The sequence below is a fragment of the Marmota marmota genome, unplaced genomic scaffold, assembly GCF_001458135.2.
Source record: "Marmota marmota marmota unplaced genomic scaffold, marMar, whole genome shotgun sequence".
NCBI lineage: Eukaryota > Metazoa > Chordata > Mammalia > Rodentia > Sciuridae > Marmota > Marmota marmota.
This window is the reverse complement of record NW_025999928.1, coordinates 2857031-2873736: the sequence shown is the minus strand read 5'-3', so window position 1 is coordinate 2873736 and position 16706 is coordinate 2857031. Positions and strand designations below refer to the sequence as shown.

The 16706-nt window shown below is 38.1% G+C and overlaps 1 protein-coding gene across 1 annotated transcript; it reads left to right on the top strand.

Moving 5' to 3' along the window:
• Nucleotides 1-4518: 4518 nt before the first annotated feature.
• CUNH9orf153 (chromosome unknown C9orf153 homolog) lies at nucleotides 4519-15229 on the top strand. The gene is made up of 4 exons (XM_048800473.1): nucleotides 4519-4528; nucleotides 9612-10195; nucleotides 10288-10396; nucleotides 14193-15229. The coding sequence occupies exons 1-4, from the start codon at nucleotides 4519-4521 to the stop codon at nucleotides 14408-14410; spliced, it is 921 nt and encodes a 306-aa protein (XP_048656430.1). The 3' UTR covers nucleotides 14411-15229.
• Nucleotides 15230-16706: the final 1477 nt, after the last annotated feature.

The window sequence follows — 16706 nt, the reverse complement described above, 5'->3', positions numbered from 1 at the left end:
CCCTCTCTCAAAATTAAAATAAAAAAAAAAAAAGTGATGTAGCTCAGTGGTAGAGTGCCCTTCGGTTCAATACACAGTATACACACACACACACACACACACAAATCCAAGTCCACTTTCAAATAATACTGTACTGCTTCACTGGTGGTAAAGGACCCTATGACAACAAAATATTACTAATTCCTCCCTCTCATTCCTTGTGTAATTGTCATTGATTTCACTTACACATAAGCTATAATCATTGAATACATTTTGCTATTATTAATATCAAACAAGCTGTTATCTGTTAGATTAATTAAGAATAAGAAGTAAGCATTTTATTTTACTTTGCATCTATTTTTTTCTCTAATATTCTACCTTTCTTTATGTAACTCTGAATTTCTGACACATAATTTTCTTTCTCACTCTGAAGAATTTCTTTACGTTTTCTTTGGATTGAACTCAAGGCCTCAAGCATGCTAGGTGAACACCCCATCACTGAGGGGCAGCCCCAGCTTCTTTAGCAAGGCAGTTGTACTGGCAACACATTTCATTAACGGGGCCACAGTGGTACAGGTCTATAATCCCAGTGACTCAGCAAGCTGAGGTAGGACAGCAAGTTTGAGTCCAGCTTGGGCAACTTAGTGAGATTCTATCTCAAAAAAACAAAAAAAGAAAAAAATAAGGGGGGCTGGGGATGTAGTTCAATAGTAGATCACCCCTGGCTTCAATCCCTAGTACTGCAAAAATAAATAAATAAATATAATAAGAAAAAATCACCTCAATGTTAGAGAATATCTTTATTCTTTACTTTTGAAGGATAATTTCATAAGACAGAAAAATTTTCAGTTGCTGTATTTTTTCCCCAAGACTAAATATTTCTCTCTTTCTTCTTGAAATGGTTAATAAGGAGAAATTAGGCACCATTTTCATCTTTTGTCCTTATAGATAAGGTGTCTGGTATCTTTCAAGATTTTTTCTTTATCTTTGCTTTTCAGCAATTTGAATATAACTATGTACAACTTTTGTTTTTTGTGTTTTATTTTTCACTTTTTGTATTTATCAGCATCTGGTTCTGGTGTTTGCTCTGTCTCTTCAAACTGACTTTCTGCCTCTTCACGTGCCTTGTAATATTTTTCACTAAAAGCAAAGCATGATTGCGGTACTGGTTCCTGTGGAGGCTTCTTGCCGGTTCTTAGGGAGGTTTCTGCTTTGATTCTATTTACCTGCCTGTCCTTGGAACTTTAGATGCAGCAGTGTGACCTCACTTCTCTGTCAGATCCAAAAAGAGTTGTTTTCATTCTATTTGGCTTTTTACTTGCTGTTAGGACAGAGTGATGACTTCAAAGCTTCTTATGTGCCACACTGAAAACCAAACCGAAGTCCCCATTTGCCCATATTTTAATTGGATATTTTTTTTTGTTGATTTGTAAGTGTTCTTTATGAACTCTGGGATATAAGTACCTGATGGAAATATGATTTGCAAATATTTTCTCTTTCTTTCACTAAAGCACAGAAATTTTTATTTTAATGTAGTCATTTACTTTTTTCCTTCTTTTGCTTGTGATTTGGTGCTATATTCAAGAAATCGTTGCTTACTTAATTTACTCCCATATTTTATTCTAGGTATTCTATAGTTTTACCTACTATGTTTAGGTCTATAGTCCATTTTAAATTAATTTTTGCATAAGGATTGGTTAAGGGTCCAAATTTATTCTTCTTCATGTAAATATCCAATTGTTCCAGCACCATTTATTGAAAACACTACTTTCCCCCAGTGAATCGATTGGCATCCTTGTAAGAGAATCAATTCTCATTACTGGAGCCTCTTTGAATCATTTTTAACTTTTTCAAATTTCTACTTCCTGTGGATAATATTTTGCTTTTGTATGAAACAAATATATTCAAGATTGTGCTTCTTTCAATTTGATCTTCATTTCTATTGTGTTTTAGATTGGCATGAAAAGAAGAAAGGACATTATGGTTGAGGGCTCAAAGCAAGAATTTTACTGAGACACAGAGGATTGTGACCTAGCTGATACAATTGGAAATTATATTTATGGTATTGTGGTAGCAGTGAAATATGATTTCTTAAACTATCATATTTTTAAAATTTTGTATTTGTTGTTGTTTGGTGATTTTATTGTCTGCCATTGTTGTTTTGTTTTTCTGGCCTTTTTGTTTTTTTAATGGTCTCACTATGTCGTCCAGCAAGCTTCAAACTCTTGGGCTCACTGTGTCCTCCTGCTTCAGCTTCCCAAGTAGCTAGAATGACAGGCACATACCACTGGGTCCCTACTTGAAATTTGATTCTTAAATGATGGAAAAGTGTTAGAAGCAGATTGTTGAATGGCCTTTATAAGGCTGGTTAAAAATTTTATATCTTGTCCTAAAAGTAATAAGTGGCCTAGTGTGAAGAATGGGCTAATTAGTCAATGGATAAAAAGGTGGTTTGGAACAGATAACAAGAAGAATAACACCAGACAATGTAATTGGGAAGACATAATTGCAATAGTCCAAAACTGAAGACAATTAGATGCATTATTAAGATCACTGCAAGATCAAACAAGCTGTTATCTGTTAGATTAATTAAGAATAAGAAGTAAACATTTCATTGTACAAAATAAAAAGATCATTTCAAAGCATTTAGAAATATCAGGGAATTTATTCTTTTAAAAATTAGTTTCAAAATGAGGGGGTAGTTAATAGTTGAGATGGAGAAAAATAAGGATAGTAAAAACTACTTTCAAATTGATAGTTGAGCTGGGCATGGTGGTACACACCTATAATGCCAATCACTGGGGAGGCTGAGACCGGAGGGATCTCAAGTCAAGTCCAGCCTCAGCAACTTTTAGTAGAGGCGCTGTCTTTAAAATTTAAAAAATAAAATAGGGAAAAGATTGGGGATGTAGCGCAGTGGTAAACTGCACCTGGGTTAAATTCCTAGTCCCTCCCCACTATTCCCTTCAAGAATCCGATTTTAGTTCATCATATAGCATGGAAGTTAAATGTCATTATGCTAAAGATTAATTATGAGAATATAAAAACAGCAAGTATAGAGTTAAAGAAGACATAAAGGGCTAAAGTTAGTGGTAGAAACAGAGTCAAAAGGAGTTGTATTTTTCCTCCAAGTGGAAGAAATATTACATATTTGTAAAGAAGGAAAGGATACATTACATTGGAGAAAGTGAAATAGAAGATAAAAGAGTGATAGAGAAGCAAGAAGAAAGAAAATGAAGAGTTGTTGGAAGGGGAGGAAAGAAAATCGAGGGGAAATATACCACAAGGTTACAAGAAGAATAAAACATGCCTCCCTGGACAAGAAAGAGAGAAATCAATATTATATGAGCAGAGAGAACTTTTCCTTCTAGACAGGAGTGAAAGGTGAAAAGTTGGGTAGGAACCATGGGATACCATCCCAGGGAGTTATGACACACCCTCGCTCTTCTCATTACAATTAGAATTGAATGGTGGGAATAATAAATAATGGACAGAAGTGCTGAAGAGCCCCCAAAAGAGCTCCACTCAAGTTGTGTGGACCCAAGCTGCCTGTTGACTGTCACGACTTTCATGAGTCCAGATTCACTCACCAGAAGAGTTTGGATTGCGTATTAAACCAGATTTAGTATGGATTTGGCTAAAGCAAAGGGCCTGAAGTTGAAAGTATGTTATACAGCTAAAATTAAAGTGTATAAAAACACTGGCTAATGACCTGTTTCTGCGTTCAGAATCCTGTTTCTTCAGGGAGAAGAGCATGTACGCCATTGTAGTTCAGCAACAAAGATCAGCAAGAATCTAAGCTTCCTTGTGCTCCAGTCCTGTCCTCCGTCCCACTGTAATGAAATGCACATACGCTTCTCAGTTATTGATCTGAATTTATTTACACAGAGCTGCAGCTTGGCCATCAGAGCTGGGAATCATTTACGTGAGGTGTCACAGTTTAAAGTAGTGTGTGTGTGTGTGTGTGTGTGTGTGTGTGTTAGGAGGTTAAACTTGCCCTGTTCTGAGGGGAGTAGAAGGGAGACAATTGATCACTTCTTGGCAATGGGAGAAAGGAGCTTTTCATGGTAGACAACACTACTGAAAGATGACAATACTGGATAACTCAAAACATACTCAGAAGTTTTAGATGAAATTTTAAAGAAAATATTTTCCTTTGCAGAAACCATATAAGGAAAGTTTTACTTTAATTGACAGGTCTGTGAAGCCACTGTCTGAAAGTAAGAAAAGAGGTGTGCATGTTGCACTGTCTTTTTTTTTTTCTGGGGGGGGTCATATATTAATATAGAGGTCTCAGTAATAACAATAATCTATTTGGAAATATAAATGGATATATGGTCCCCAAATTATGACAGTTCAACTTACAGGTTTTCAACTTTACGGTGGTGCAAAGCAGTACATGTTAAGTAGAAACCGAACTTCAAATTTAGAATATTGATCATTTTCTAGCCTAGATGGCAGCAAGCCACAGATCCTAGTCAGCCACACAATCACAAGAGGAAGCAACTGACACTCCATAGTGTATTGTGTGGCTAAGCTATGGCGGTTGGTAGGTTAGCTGTAGAGATGATAGATAGATAGATAGATAGATAGATAGATAGATAGATAGATAATAGATAGATAGAAGATAATAGATAGATATGGATTTTTTTAACTTTGCTTGGGAGGGAAAAGGAAGAAGGGGAAGAATGTAATTGTTTTTGCTTCATCTCAATCAACAAATGAGTGTTTTGGGTCCTCTCGGACACCCATCCCAGTGCCCAGAGCTACCAGTCAGGATGCAGAGCCACCCAGGAATGTTCTCCCTTCATATATTTCCTTACCTGCCAACAGAGTGTTTGCTGGAATAAATTAAACCAAGGATGTAAACTATTGTAGAGGTTATCTGTATTTATTTCTGTATAACAATGCACCCCAAACCTAGTGGCTTGAAACAACAATAACTCATTTCATAATTTTAGAGTTGGCCAGCTCTTCTGGGTGGTAGCTCTTTCCATTCAGGATCAGCCAGGATTGTGCATGAAGCTGCAGTCATCTGGAGTCTCCTCGGGGGCTGGATGAAGCAAGATGGCTTCGTTACAAGTCTAGTGGTGGGTGCTGGCTGTTGGCTTCATCTGGTCTCCCCAGAAAGGCAGCCAGACCACTTTATATAGCAGCCCAGGTTTCCACGAATGTGAAGTGAAGCTGACAGCTTAAGACTGAACTCTGGCACTCACACAGTGTCACTCAGGCAGAGCCACTTGCTATTGGTCAAAGCCAAGCATAAAGCCAGAATCAAATATGGTAGTGGATTTAACTGCCATTTTATTAACGAGACAAGTAAGTAGAGATTCTTTGGTCATTTTAAATTCTTCACAAAGATGTTAAATAAAATGCCATCTACAAATTGCTTCATATCTGGCACAAAGCAAAGTATTTCAGAATGTTCCTTGTTCTTGTAATTGTTATTCATCATTAACTTTTCTCTCCTGAATGAAAAACACTTTTTCCTGGGTATGAAGGTAGGTGATTTTTTTTATTTAGAAGAACTAAAAAGTTGATCAAATTACGTAAGACCAAATAAAACAAACAAACAAAAGTCCATGCAGTATTCTTTGAACTAACCTGAAAAATATGTGTTATTTAAGAATTCGAGTCAGGCATAGTAGCACATGCCTGTAATCCTCAGCAATACAGGAGGCTGAGGCAGGAGAATTGCAAATTCAAGGCCATCCTCAGCAACTTAGTGAGACCCTGTCTCAAAATAAATAAAAATTAAAATGGGCTATGGATATAGTTTAGTTGTAGAACACCCAAGGTTCAATCCTCAGTACCACACACACACACACACAAAATTGAAATGCTTTAAAGAAAATGCTTGGCTGAAAGGTAAATTTAGTAAACCCAGACTAAGGAGAAAACTAAATAAAATGGAATGAAATTTTAAAAGTGTCCCACTCACAAAGTTCAGAAGATTTTTCTTTAAAGCATTGCCCCTCTCTTTTTGTTTGTTTGTTTATTTATTTTTGTTTGTTGCTTATTTAAGGTACTGAGGATTGAACCCAGGGGCACTCTACTACTGCGCTGCATCCCCAGCCCTTTTTATATTCTCTTTTGAGACAGGGTCTTGCTAAGTTGTTGAGTATTTCGCAATGTAGCTGCTGAGACTGGCCTCAAATTTAGATCCTCCTGCTTCAACCTCCTGAGCCACCAGGATTGCAGGGGAGTGCCACTGTACCCGGATTTTCTTTTGTACTTAATCTGATTTTTGACCTTTGACTTTTGCTTTTTAGGAGTTAGGGAATAAAATTCCAGCACAATGTCCCTCCCGAGAGACAACAATTCAGCTAAAGTTGGTAGGACACCATCATTTCAGAGATATTCGGTATGTATTTAAAATCCTATGATATTGGACACAGGAAATGAGATTTAAGCATTATAAAAAATCTAGATTATTGACTATTCAGTAACATACCTGGGAGCCATAAGGAACACCAACATTTTATTTCAGTGACTTAACTTTTTTTTTTTTTTGTCCCAGCAAAACATAGCTCTTCCAAGAATAGGTGAGCCTAGATGTTAAATTGTTTTCCTAATGATGTTAATTAGTTTTAATGAGCCATTTGGTAACTTTAGTTCATGTTGTATTTATTGTTCTTGGCAATAGATCTGACTGTGATTAAAAGGAAACTCTGCAATTAGACCCAAATTTTGGCTCTAACATGAATCTATGGCTTCTTTAACCTTCTAATTGAATGACCCAAAAAACTTCCTCTGAATGATAGAATAATTGAGAGAACAGTTGAGAAAATACAAGTCCCTTCCTTCCTTCCTTTCTTCATTTCTTTCTTTCCTTTTATAGGGGAAAATCTTATTTTTGCCCACATTTTCAGAGGTCTCAATTCATAGGCAACCAACTCTATAAGTCTGGACCCAAAGTGAGGAAGAATATCATGGCAGAGGGTATGGTCAAAAAAAAAAGCAACTCAGAATATGGCCACCAGAAAACAGAAAGAGCTCCTTTCATCAGGGACAAAATATAAACTTCAAAGACATGCCCCCTGGGACCTACCTCCTCCAACCACTCCCCACCTGCCTACAGTTACCACCCAATTAATCCATATCATTGGATTAATCCACCAATTGGGTTATAATTCTCATAATCTAATCATTTCACCTCTAATATTGTCTCTCACAGGAGCTGTTGGGGAACATTTCACATCAAACTATATTCCATCCCTGGCCTCCAAAAGCTCATGCCCATGTCATAATGCAAAATACATTTAGTCCATTTCCAAGAGTCCCCATAGTCTTAAAATGTTTCAGAACTGCCCCAAGGTCTCTGAGACTCAAGGCAAACTCTCAGATGTTTTGGGGAAGGGAGAAAACTCTCAGATATTTTCTCCTTTCCCCAAATGGAGAACTAGGGGTATCCAAGGAAAGGATGGGACAAAAGTAGACTGAAATCTCATTGGGCAAACAATCCTTTAGCTCCACATCCAACACCTGGGGTACATGGCAATGTGGTGTTCTCTCCAAAGGGCTTTTGTAGCCCTGTCCCAGTGGTTTATTTGCAAGCAAATGGGCTGTTTCTTGGCTGGTCTCTGCTCAATTACTGTAGCTTTTCTAGGCAGACGTCCCATGGTACTGGTATCTCTTAATGCCACAGTTATCCACTGAAGTTTCAACTTTCTTCTCACATCCTTTATTTATTTATTTATTTATTTTAGTTGTAGATGGACACAATACCTTTATCTTATTTATTTATTTTTATGTGGTACTGCATATCAAACCCAGTGCCTCACACATGCTAGGCAAGTGCTCTACCACTGAGCTTCAGCCCCCACTCTCTTCTTACATCTTGATGAGTCACCATTGCAGGGCAGCCCTCAGGGACTCCAAACTACACTTTGCCTGGCCTTCCAGATCTTCCTTTGAATTCTCATTGGAAGCCTCTATCATTCCCTAATTTCAGCATTCCTGCAGAACTAGCACCACGTGGTTGATGCCAAAGTCTGCCTCCATCTCATGCAATAGCCAAGTCTCTTGGGACCATGCTGCACCAGCCTCTGAGTACCTGGGTAGCTGAACATGGTGAAACAACTTCCTAGGCCTCCCTGTGCAAGCAGAGTTCTCCACTGGTTTCTTCTCAAATAAAGTTTTACTTTTATATCCTTGAGCCTGAGATGGCTACGGTCTTATCAATTCCTGAGCTGCCTTCAAGCCATGTTTCCTAGTATCTCTTGGTAAATTATTTAGCATTTCTTTAGTTGCTGTAATTTCTTTAACAACCACATCTTCTTTAGCCCCAGTTTTACTCTAAATTTTCTAGCCAAACTTCAAGTTTTTGAAATATTTCTGTTCTGCTTTCTGATGGTGATTATCACAGTAAACATAGCTAAAAGCCACCAGCAATATCCATGCCACCACCTGAATGCTGGGCTGCCTTGAAATTTCCTTTGCCAGATCAATTAGTTCTCCATTTCCTCTAAAACCTCATGATCCCTGTCTTTACTGTCCCCAGTTTTATTGGCATTCTGGTCTTTTGAACTCTCACCAGAATCACCCATAAGCTCTGCTTACAACAATCTAAAGCTTTTCCAACTTGCCTCTCTGAACTTTTGAAAATTCCTCCCCCCTTTTAAATGTTCGTAGCAGAACACGACAGTCACTAGTATGGCAATATGTAAATCAATGGATGTGTAATTGATGTGATTCTGCAATCTGTATATGGGCTAAAAATGGGAGTTCATAACCCACTTGAAGCAAAGTGTGAAAGATGATATATCAAGAACTATGTAATGTTTTGAACAACCAACAATAAAAAAAATAAATAAAAATAAATGAATTCCAAAGGCTTTTGAACCCTATGGGCAGGTTAGTCACAGGAATAACCCCACTTCTCCAAACCAACTTGTGTTTTTAGTCAGCTTTTTGTTACTGTAATAATAACAACACAGAGGAGGAAAAGTTTATTTTGGCTTTTATTTTCAGAAGTCTCAGTCCATAGGTGGCTGACTCGATAGTTCTGGGCCCAAGGTAAGGCAGAACAGCACAGTAGAAGAGCATGGTTGAGGAAAGCAGCTCAGAGAACATGGCCACCAGGAAGCAGAGGACCCATTTTTTTCAATATAGGATTTTATATGGGAAAGGATACTCTGAAGAATCATTGTTTTGTTTTGTTTCGTTTTGTTAGCTAACAATTATTCTCACTAACGTAACCATTTGTTTGGTAAAATATTCCTGTGACTTACAACAATTACAGCTTCCTTTGCATGTATTTCTGAGCCCCTTGGACACCAGGGTGAAGCTTTAATATCTAGATGATCAGGCTCCTTTTCTTCCTTAAAAGAAATACACCATTATTCAAAACCAGCAAAAGCCACAGCCACCCTCAACTATCTTTCATGTTCCCTCAATAGAATTTTGGATTGGGAAAGATCCCAAATACATTCAAACCCAAATCTAGCTATCTTATTTCACAATTCAGTTTAAGTGATGTGTCTAAATAATACATTTTTGTGGGAATGAATCTGAGATTCAAGCTTCTGCTCTCTATTCCACATTGCCACCTGGATTTAATTTAAGCAAAGATATCTTCCAAAAATAAATACTTCTATTGTTATGGTTATTTGTTATCCTCCTTATTCTAGGACTTGGGTCTATCAGTTCATTACATTTTCATCTATCCTATGACTCCCTTTACACTCCTTTTTTTTTGTTGTTTACTCCACAGCTGCCCGAATTATATGCATCAGTTGAGAATTTTAGGAAGAACAGAAAGAATTCAATTCTCCTAAAAACTCATGGCATTTCACCTAAGGAAGCACAGAAAATACTTAGTAAAAACCTGAATGAAAGGTCATTCATCAGCAAAACTAGTGTGAAAGAAGACCCCCAGTCTATTTTCATGTATACAGTGGGTAAAAAAGAGGTTGAAAAGAAAGAATCCATAGTTGAGCTTCTCCACCGCAGCTTACTAATGGACCCACTCCCTCCAAAACCGCCACCCTCCAAGTCCCAAAAAAGACTGGCTCAGATTGGGATCCCTCCTCCCATACATACATTTCCTTATAACATTATGGATGATCATTCCAGCGCTTTCCCGAAGTCTACCATTATTAAGAAGATTCAGAGCATCAAAATATTAGGCTTTCCTGATTCCATCCAAGAGAAGATGATCTATGAAGACAAAGTTCCCAGATACGTTTCAGCAAACCCAGGTAATCCAAACAGATGAAGCCACATGGGAAAAAAATAGAAATAGTCAAATATTGACCCATAAAACATGGATGTTCTATGTTCATAGATACATCTTTTGTTGCCTAGAATGGCAATGAAATGCATAAGAGAGAATTAAAAATTCCAGGGTCAACTGGCATTGTGGCATACACCTATTATTCCAGTGACTCAGGGGGCTTAGACTGGAGGACTACAAGTTTGACACAGCCTCAGCAACTTAGAGAGACCCTGTCTCATAAATAAATAAATAAATAAAAATAAAAATGGCCAGAGATATAATTTAGTAGTAAAGCGCCTAGGATTCAACTCCTAGTACCCCTCCCCCCCAAAAAAGAAAAAATTCCAGGGTCAACTTCCAGATTCATTCATAAGAGGGTGTTATTTAGACAGGCCACTTAAATTTTCCTTTACAAAATGAGTCAGTTAAGGGCTGGAGTAGTGGCTCAGTGGTGGAACACTTGCCTGGCATGTGTGAGGCTCTGGGTTTGATTCTCAGCATCACATACAAATAAATAAATAAAGTGAAAAAAAAATCCATTGACAACTAAAAAATATTTTTTAAAAATGAATCAGTTAATTAGTCAGGTGTAAATGCTACAATACCCATAACTACTTATTTCTTACTACATGAAATTAGTAGTAGAGTATTATCTTTTTCAAGTATCTTGGCTTTGGTACCATTTAGGGATTTTTAAAAATACATTTATTTTATTTACTTATCATTTTTATATGGTCCTGAGAATCAAACTCAATGCTTCCCACATGCCAGGCAAGTGCTCTACCACAGAGCCACAGCCCCAGCCCCAAGATTTTTTTTGTTTTACGACAAAATCTTTAACCTTTCATTATTGTAATATCTCTGTCAGGACTTTCAACCGAGACCACAAACAGCAGAATGAAACCTTCATTTCTGATTCTTTAGTAGAGAGATGCCCATAAAAGGTCAAAGACAACACAGAGTACATTAAAAATACATAAAACATAGGATGCTAAATTTTAATGAGGAAGGAGTGCCATATTTCAGGTCTCCATTTTCCTTATGTTATTCACAGGAGTGGGGCTGGTGGTGTAGCTCTGTGGCAAAGCACTAACCTAGCATGCACACAGCCTGTGTTCTATCCCCAGTTCCAGGAGGAAAAAAAAAGCATGATGCAATATTTTATCATTCTAGGCAGCTATTAAAATAAATTAAATAAATATTTGAGTCCCTCCAAAGTAGGTTCTTGGTAAGATAAATAGGTTTAAGATAAGACAATTTTCACAGCAAATATTTTGACACAACCACTGTTATAATAAAAACAAAAGGAGCACATTTAGTATAGTAGATTGACTAAGCATATGAGGTCCAAGGAACTGAAAGAGTTTTTGTTTAACTCCCTATGTCATCTTGACAGAGCCTAAGGCAGAGCTTGAATTTCTCTGATAAATTCAAACTAGAGCCTAGGAAATTGTAGTGATGGCTTAGGTCATCCACAAAAGCACACAGGTCTGAAGCCAGAAAGAAAAAGTATGGAAAGTATTGTGAATCAGTAAGAATTGGCCAAAAGTCTACTGCAGTAGGGCTCTGAATGTTTAATAGGGTTTTGAATTTTTTCTGACTTTGTCACCCACAGTGGATAGAGTTATCCTTTCTTCCTAAAGAATGCCCTGCCTGCTGTTCACCTAAATTTCATGGGTCTCTAATGTGGCCTCCCAGAGTCTGTCCTCTGTTTCAAAGACCTTATTTCTTGTCAGGTGCTGTGGCACAACCTGTAACCCAGCAGCTCGAGAGGCTGGGGCAGGAGGATGGCGAGTTCAAAGTCAGCCTCAGCAAAAGCAAGGTGCTAAGCAACTCAGTGAGACCCTGTCTCTGAAATACAAAATAGGGCTGGGGATGTGGCTCAGTGGTCGACTGCCCCTGAGTTCAACCTCCAATAACTGAACCCAACCCGACCCACCCCCCTAAAAAAAAAGACCTTTTTTCCTTGAGATCCTGGAGGTAAATCTCTGGAACTTGTCCTGTCCAAGGAATATGCATAAAGCCAGGTAGGCATCTCTATGAGGGATCTCCAATAATTCCTTAGGATTAATTGGTACTGCAGCAATTCACCTTCATTCTTACTCAGTATAGAAGAATTTCATGGATCCTGATATGTCAGATAATACTACAGGACATGTAGTCCTACTAGTACCAAGCATTGGTGGAGCAAAAGGGAGTGGGTATTGCCAGTTTTCTCTTCTCCTATTATGGGAGCTCCTCTTGCTCAGGCTAAGTCCTATAGAACTGTGTAAGTTAGGAATGTGTTTGGCCAAAAATAACACAGAAACCAGATAAGGGATACTTTTCTTACATAATTAAATGTCTGAGACAGATAAACAAGAGCTACAGCCATGCTTTTAGGTGTCACCTTGGACCCAGGCTCTGCCATTGTTTTGTATGTAGCTTCTATCTTTATGTCCAAAAAAACATCTCCTTTATCATCAGATGCTACCACAACCCAGGCAGGAAGAGGTGAACTAGAACAAAGGGCCAAATTTGTACTTCTGTCCGTGTGTGTGTGTGTGTGTGTGTGTGTGTCTGTGGTGGTGGTGGGCATTGAACCCAAGACCTGATGCATGCAAAGCACACACCCTACTACTGAGTTACAATCCCAAGTCCATATTTTCTTTTCATATGAAAGCAAAGTTTTCCTAGGACATCCCTCTTCAGAGGTCTTTTGCTAAGCAAGGTTAATGACAGAACCCTTGGCTTCCCTTTTTATAGCAGAAGGAAGCAGAAGAGGGTTGTAATGGGTTTGGAGGAAGACAACCTATGGTATCGACCAAGATCATGATATAAAGCTCTTTACTAATACAAATCATCATCTCTAGGTCCGTCTCTTGCTAAATATCCCTTCCTGTCCTTTTCTACCTTCTCCTATTCTTGCCATACCAGGTCTGTGATGATCTTGTCAACTCCCTGGAATTTGGTGATTTAGCCCCTAGGGACTGACAGTTGACAATGTGGCAGCTCCAGTGTGTCTGTTCCCTTGGGGAATAAGGAATAGTTCTGGCATCTGTCTTCTACATATATGGAACATACACAAAGATTTCCTATCAGATGGGCACAGGAAACCCAGGTCCTTCCCAGTATGGGGATGCAGGACTGATTGGGACAGGAGCAGAGTGGGCTTGACCCTTGGGCCATAGGTGATTTGCTCAAATGTCACCACATGGGGATGATGATGAAGTCACCCACAAACAGGAGGCCAGCCTTCCAGCTTGTCCACTGCACTCATCATCTCCTGATCAGCATACTTCTCTCCTTAGCTCTTTGGCCACAGTTATACACTCAAGCCCTTGCTTTCAGTCTTGACCTTTTTTGATGTTTTTTTTTTTTTTTAACTTTACAACATATTCAGTCCTGACAGGAATTGAAGGTCAGGAAATGGGCAGTGGTTGCTGGGTAGAGGACGTGCAATACATCTTGGCTTGGTTTTCCATGATCATCAGCTCCTTGGAAAGATTGCAAGTACTAATGACATTCCAAGCAGGTAGTTCCTGAAAGTGTATAGAAAACAGCCAAATTCTAGCAAGCCTTTGCCCTTTTATATTTAGGGCTTAGAGTATCATCTTTAAAAGAAATGATGCTGATCAGTCTTCCTCCTTGTTCCAACCACTGATTAGGATTCTTTTCTCCTTTCTGTTGTTCTCAGTGCCATGCAAGTCTGTCCATTTGCCATTTATGCTGCTATCCAAACACCAAAGCAGACAATCTTTGATCTGCTGTGGCTCAAGGATCCACTTGAGCCCAATCAGCCAGACTCACCCAGTTTGCTATTTAGGGGAAGGCTTTGGGTGAAATGAACACCAAAGGTTCCCCTCAGTTTATAAAGCTTCAGAAGCAGCTTTCTGCCAAAAAGGGAAAGGAGATTCAATTTTCTGAAACAATTTATTCTATCCATGAAGCATCTGAGTGACTGAAGGTTGAATAACAACACCATGTGACCCTTTCAAAATATGATTCTTTTCAGAAAAACAATTCATGGATCTAAGGGATCTGGAATGGAAATATGTTAAGGGGCTTGCAAAATGGAAGTGCACTACTCCAGTTTCATTCGTGGACATAAAATACAACACTGAGAAGAGATTTGTAGAGAGCCAGACTATGCCTGGTTTTATTTCCCCTCCGCTAGTTCGTAAGTCTTTCGTCATTTATCCTCAGACCAGTTTTCTTAACTGGAACATATAGTTTATTAAAAATATCTTGGATATGGAGTTTTCTTTTGGGAGCATTGAAGCACAGAGAAAGCACCCAATACAATATATGAACTGCGTCTACATAGTATTCACGCAAAGCCCCAAATTAAAACATTAACATAGAGTATAAGATCCAAGTTGATCTGCTATTGTAAGACCTGTCCTAATGGTTTAGAATTGCAAAGAAAGTGTTGATCATATATTTTTGAAAAGGATGCATATGAATAACACCCAGGCAAGCAAGAATAAGCTCATTATAGGTTCAATCCCCAGAATCCTCCCCTCCCACAAAACATTTAAGCACACAAGGAGATCCATAATCATCAAAATAGTTGATTAACTCAACAAATTGAAGAATTAATGCCTGTGGATATAGAGATCAATCTGAGAACTTTACATAATATACTAACCCCTCAAAGGCTTAATGAAACAAGAACAAGAAGATTTGAAAAGGATGAATGGGAAATCTTGAAAGTAAAACATAAAGTCATTAAAGTAATAATAACCTTCAATAAATTATCCCAATGGCATAGTTTATATCTGAGGAGAGAGGACTGTTGATTGGAAGCTAGCACTGAAAAGCTTCTAGACGATAGCACAGTAAGACAGAGCAGGAAATTTTGAAAAAGTTGTAAATAATGAAGGGTACAAAGAAAAGTTTATAAATACATCCAGTAGAAGTTGTGGAAAAAAATAGGGAGACTGAAAAAGAGGGAATGTTTGCACTAGTATTAAACCTGAACATACATTAACATTTTATTGTACTTACTTCACTTATTTCTGTTGTTTTTGCTGTGTAAGTTGACATATTTTAAAGGAAGTCTTGACCCTCATGTCTTAGATGTTATCCTTATATATTTTGTGTGCACTTCAGAAAAATAAACATATTTTCTTTGGTAATCACAATACCATTATTTGCCTAAAAATGAGAGTTAATTCCTTGGTACCCTATCTGTAATTCATCTTATCAAAACTGTCTTTTTCTAGTTGGTTTGTATCAGGATCCAAACAAGGTCTAAAGACTATATTTGGTTGCTAGTTTTCTTTTTAATTTTTTTTGTAGTTGTAGATGGACAAAATGCCTTTATTTAAATTTTTATGTGGTGCTGAGGATCGAACCCAGTGCCTCGTGCATGCTGGCAAGTGCTCTGCTGCTGAGCTACAACCTCAGCCCCTGGTTGCTAGTTTTCTTAAGGATTTTTTAATCTATAGCAAGTCTTCATTTTTCTCCAATTAGCTTACAAAATAGGTCCATTGTGCTATAGAGATTTCCATCTTCTAGATTTGTATCTCCATGGTGTCATTTAACCTGCTCTTCTATCACATAGGTTTTTTTTTTTTAAATCTCTCAATTTGTTTCTTGTAAATAGGCTTGATTAGATTCAAAGTCACCTCTTTTTTGGAAAGCATATTAGATAGTGCTGTGTATTTCACATTGCTTCACAGCACAAGGCAAAAAAAGGTCTGGCTGTCCCTGTCTTAGTGATTTTAAACAGCATTTAGGTGGTGACATCCTGCTGCCTCTATTTTATCAAATTCCTCCATTAACTTTTCATCCAATAGCTACGGTAGGCAATCTCTAAGAGACTCTCAGCGATTCCTGACTATTTACATCCTTGTGTAATCCTTTCCCCTTGAGCTTGGGCTGGACTCAAGACTTTTAAGAATAGAATGCAGAAGAGGTGATGGGGTTCCCCTTCAAGATTAAGTTGCAAAAACCTATGGATTCTGTCTTGAACACCCTCTCTTGCTCTCTTGCTCACTTACTAGCTGCAATCTTTTGAGATGCCCATGTGGCAAGTAACTGTTGTCTCTGGCCAACAGCCAGCAAGGACCTGAGATCTGCTTCCAAGAATGAGCTTGGAAGCAAAACCTCTCCCTGACAAGCTTTGTGATGACCATAAAGCTGACACCTTGATTGTAGCCTGGAGAGACCCTGAGGCAGGGCACCTGGTAAGATTTGATACCCACAGAATGGTGCCATAGTACAGTTTTATTGTTTTGAGCCACTACATTTGGGGTAGCCTGTTATGTAGCCATGGGTGATTAATACCATGATATTTGCCTATCTCTTTTTCATTTGGAGTTACCACTGGTGATTTTCTAGTTCTATCATCAATTCTACATTTATAAGTTAGAAATCATATGTAAAACATTTCCCTCATCAATCAGGTCTATTTAATTGCACTAAAATGCAGTTGATGAGAAAGACAAATTAATTGCTTAAGTTTTTCCCATGAGTTGCCAATTTTTAGATTAAGGAGTTGATGTTCTCGTTACTTCCAAAT

What these genes read in the sequence shown, in the direction of transcription:
- CUNH9orf153 (XM_048800473.1), top strand. An exon ending in ACCCAGGTAATCCAAACAGA is followed by an intron (nt 10,196 to 10,287) that starts TGAAGCCACATG and finishes TTTGTTGCCTAG; the next exon opens with AATGGCAATGAAATGCATAA. An exon ending in CTTAGACTGGAGGACTACAA is followed by an intron (nt 10,397 to 14,192) that starts GTTTGACACAGC and finishes GATTCTTTTCAG; the next exon opens with AAAAACAATTCATGGATCTA.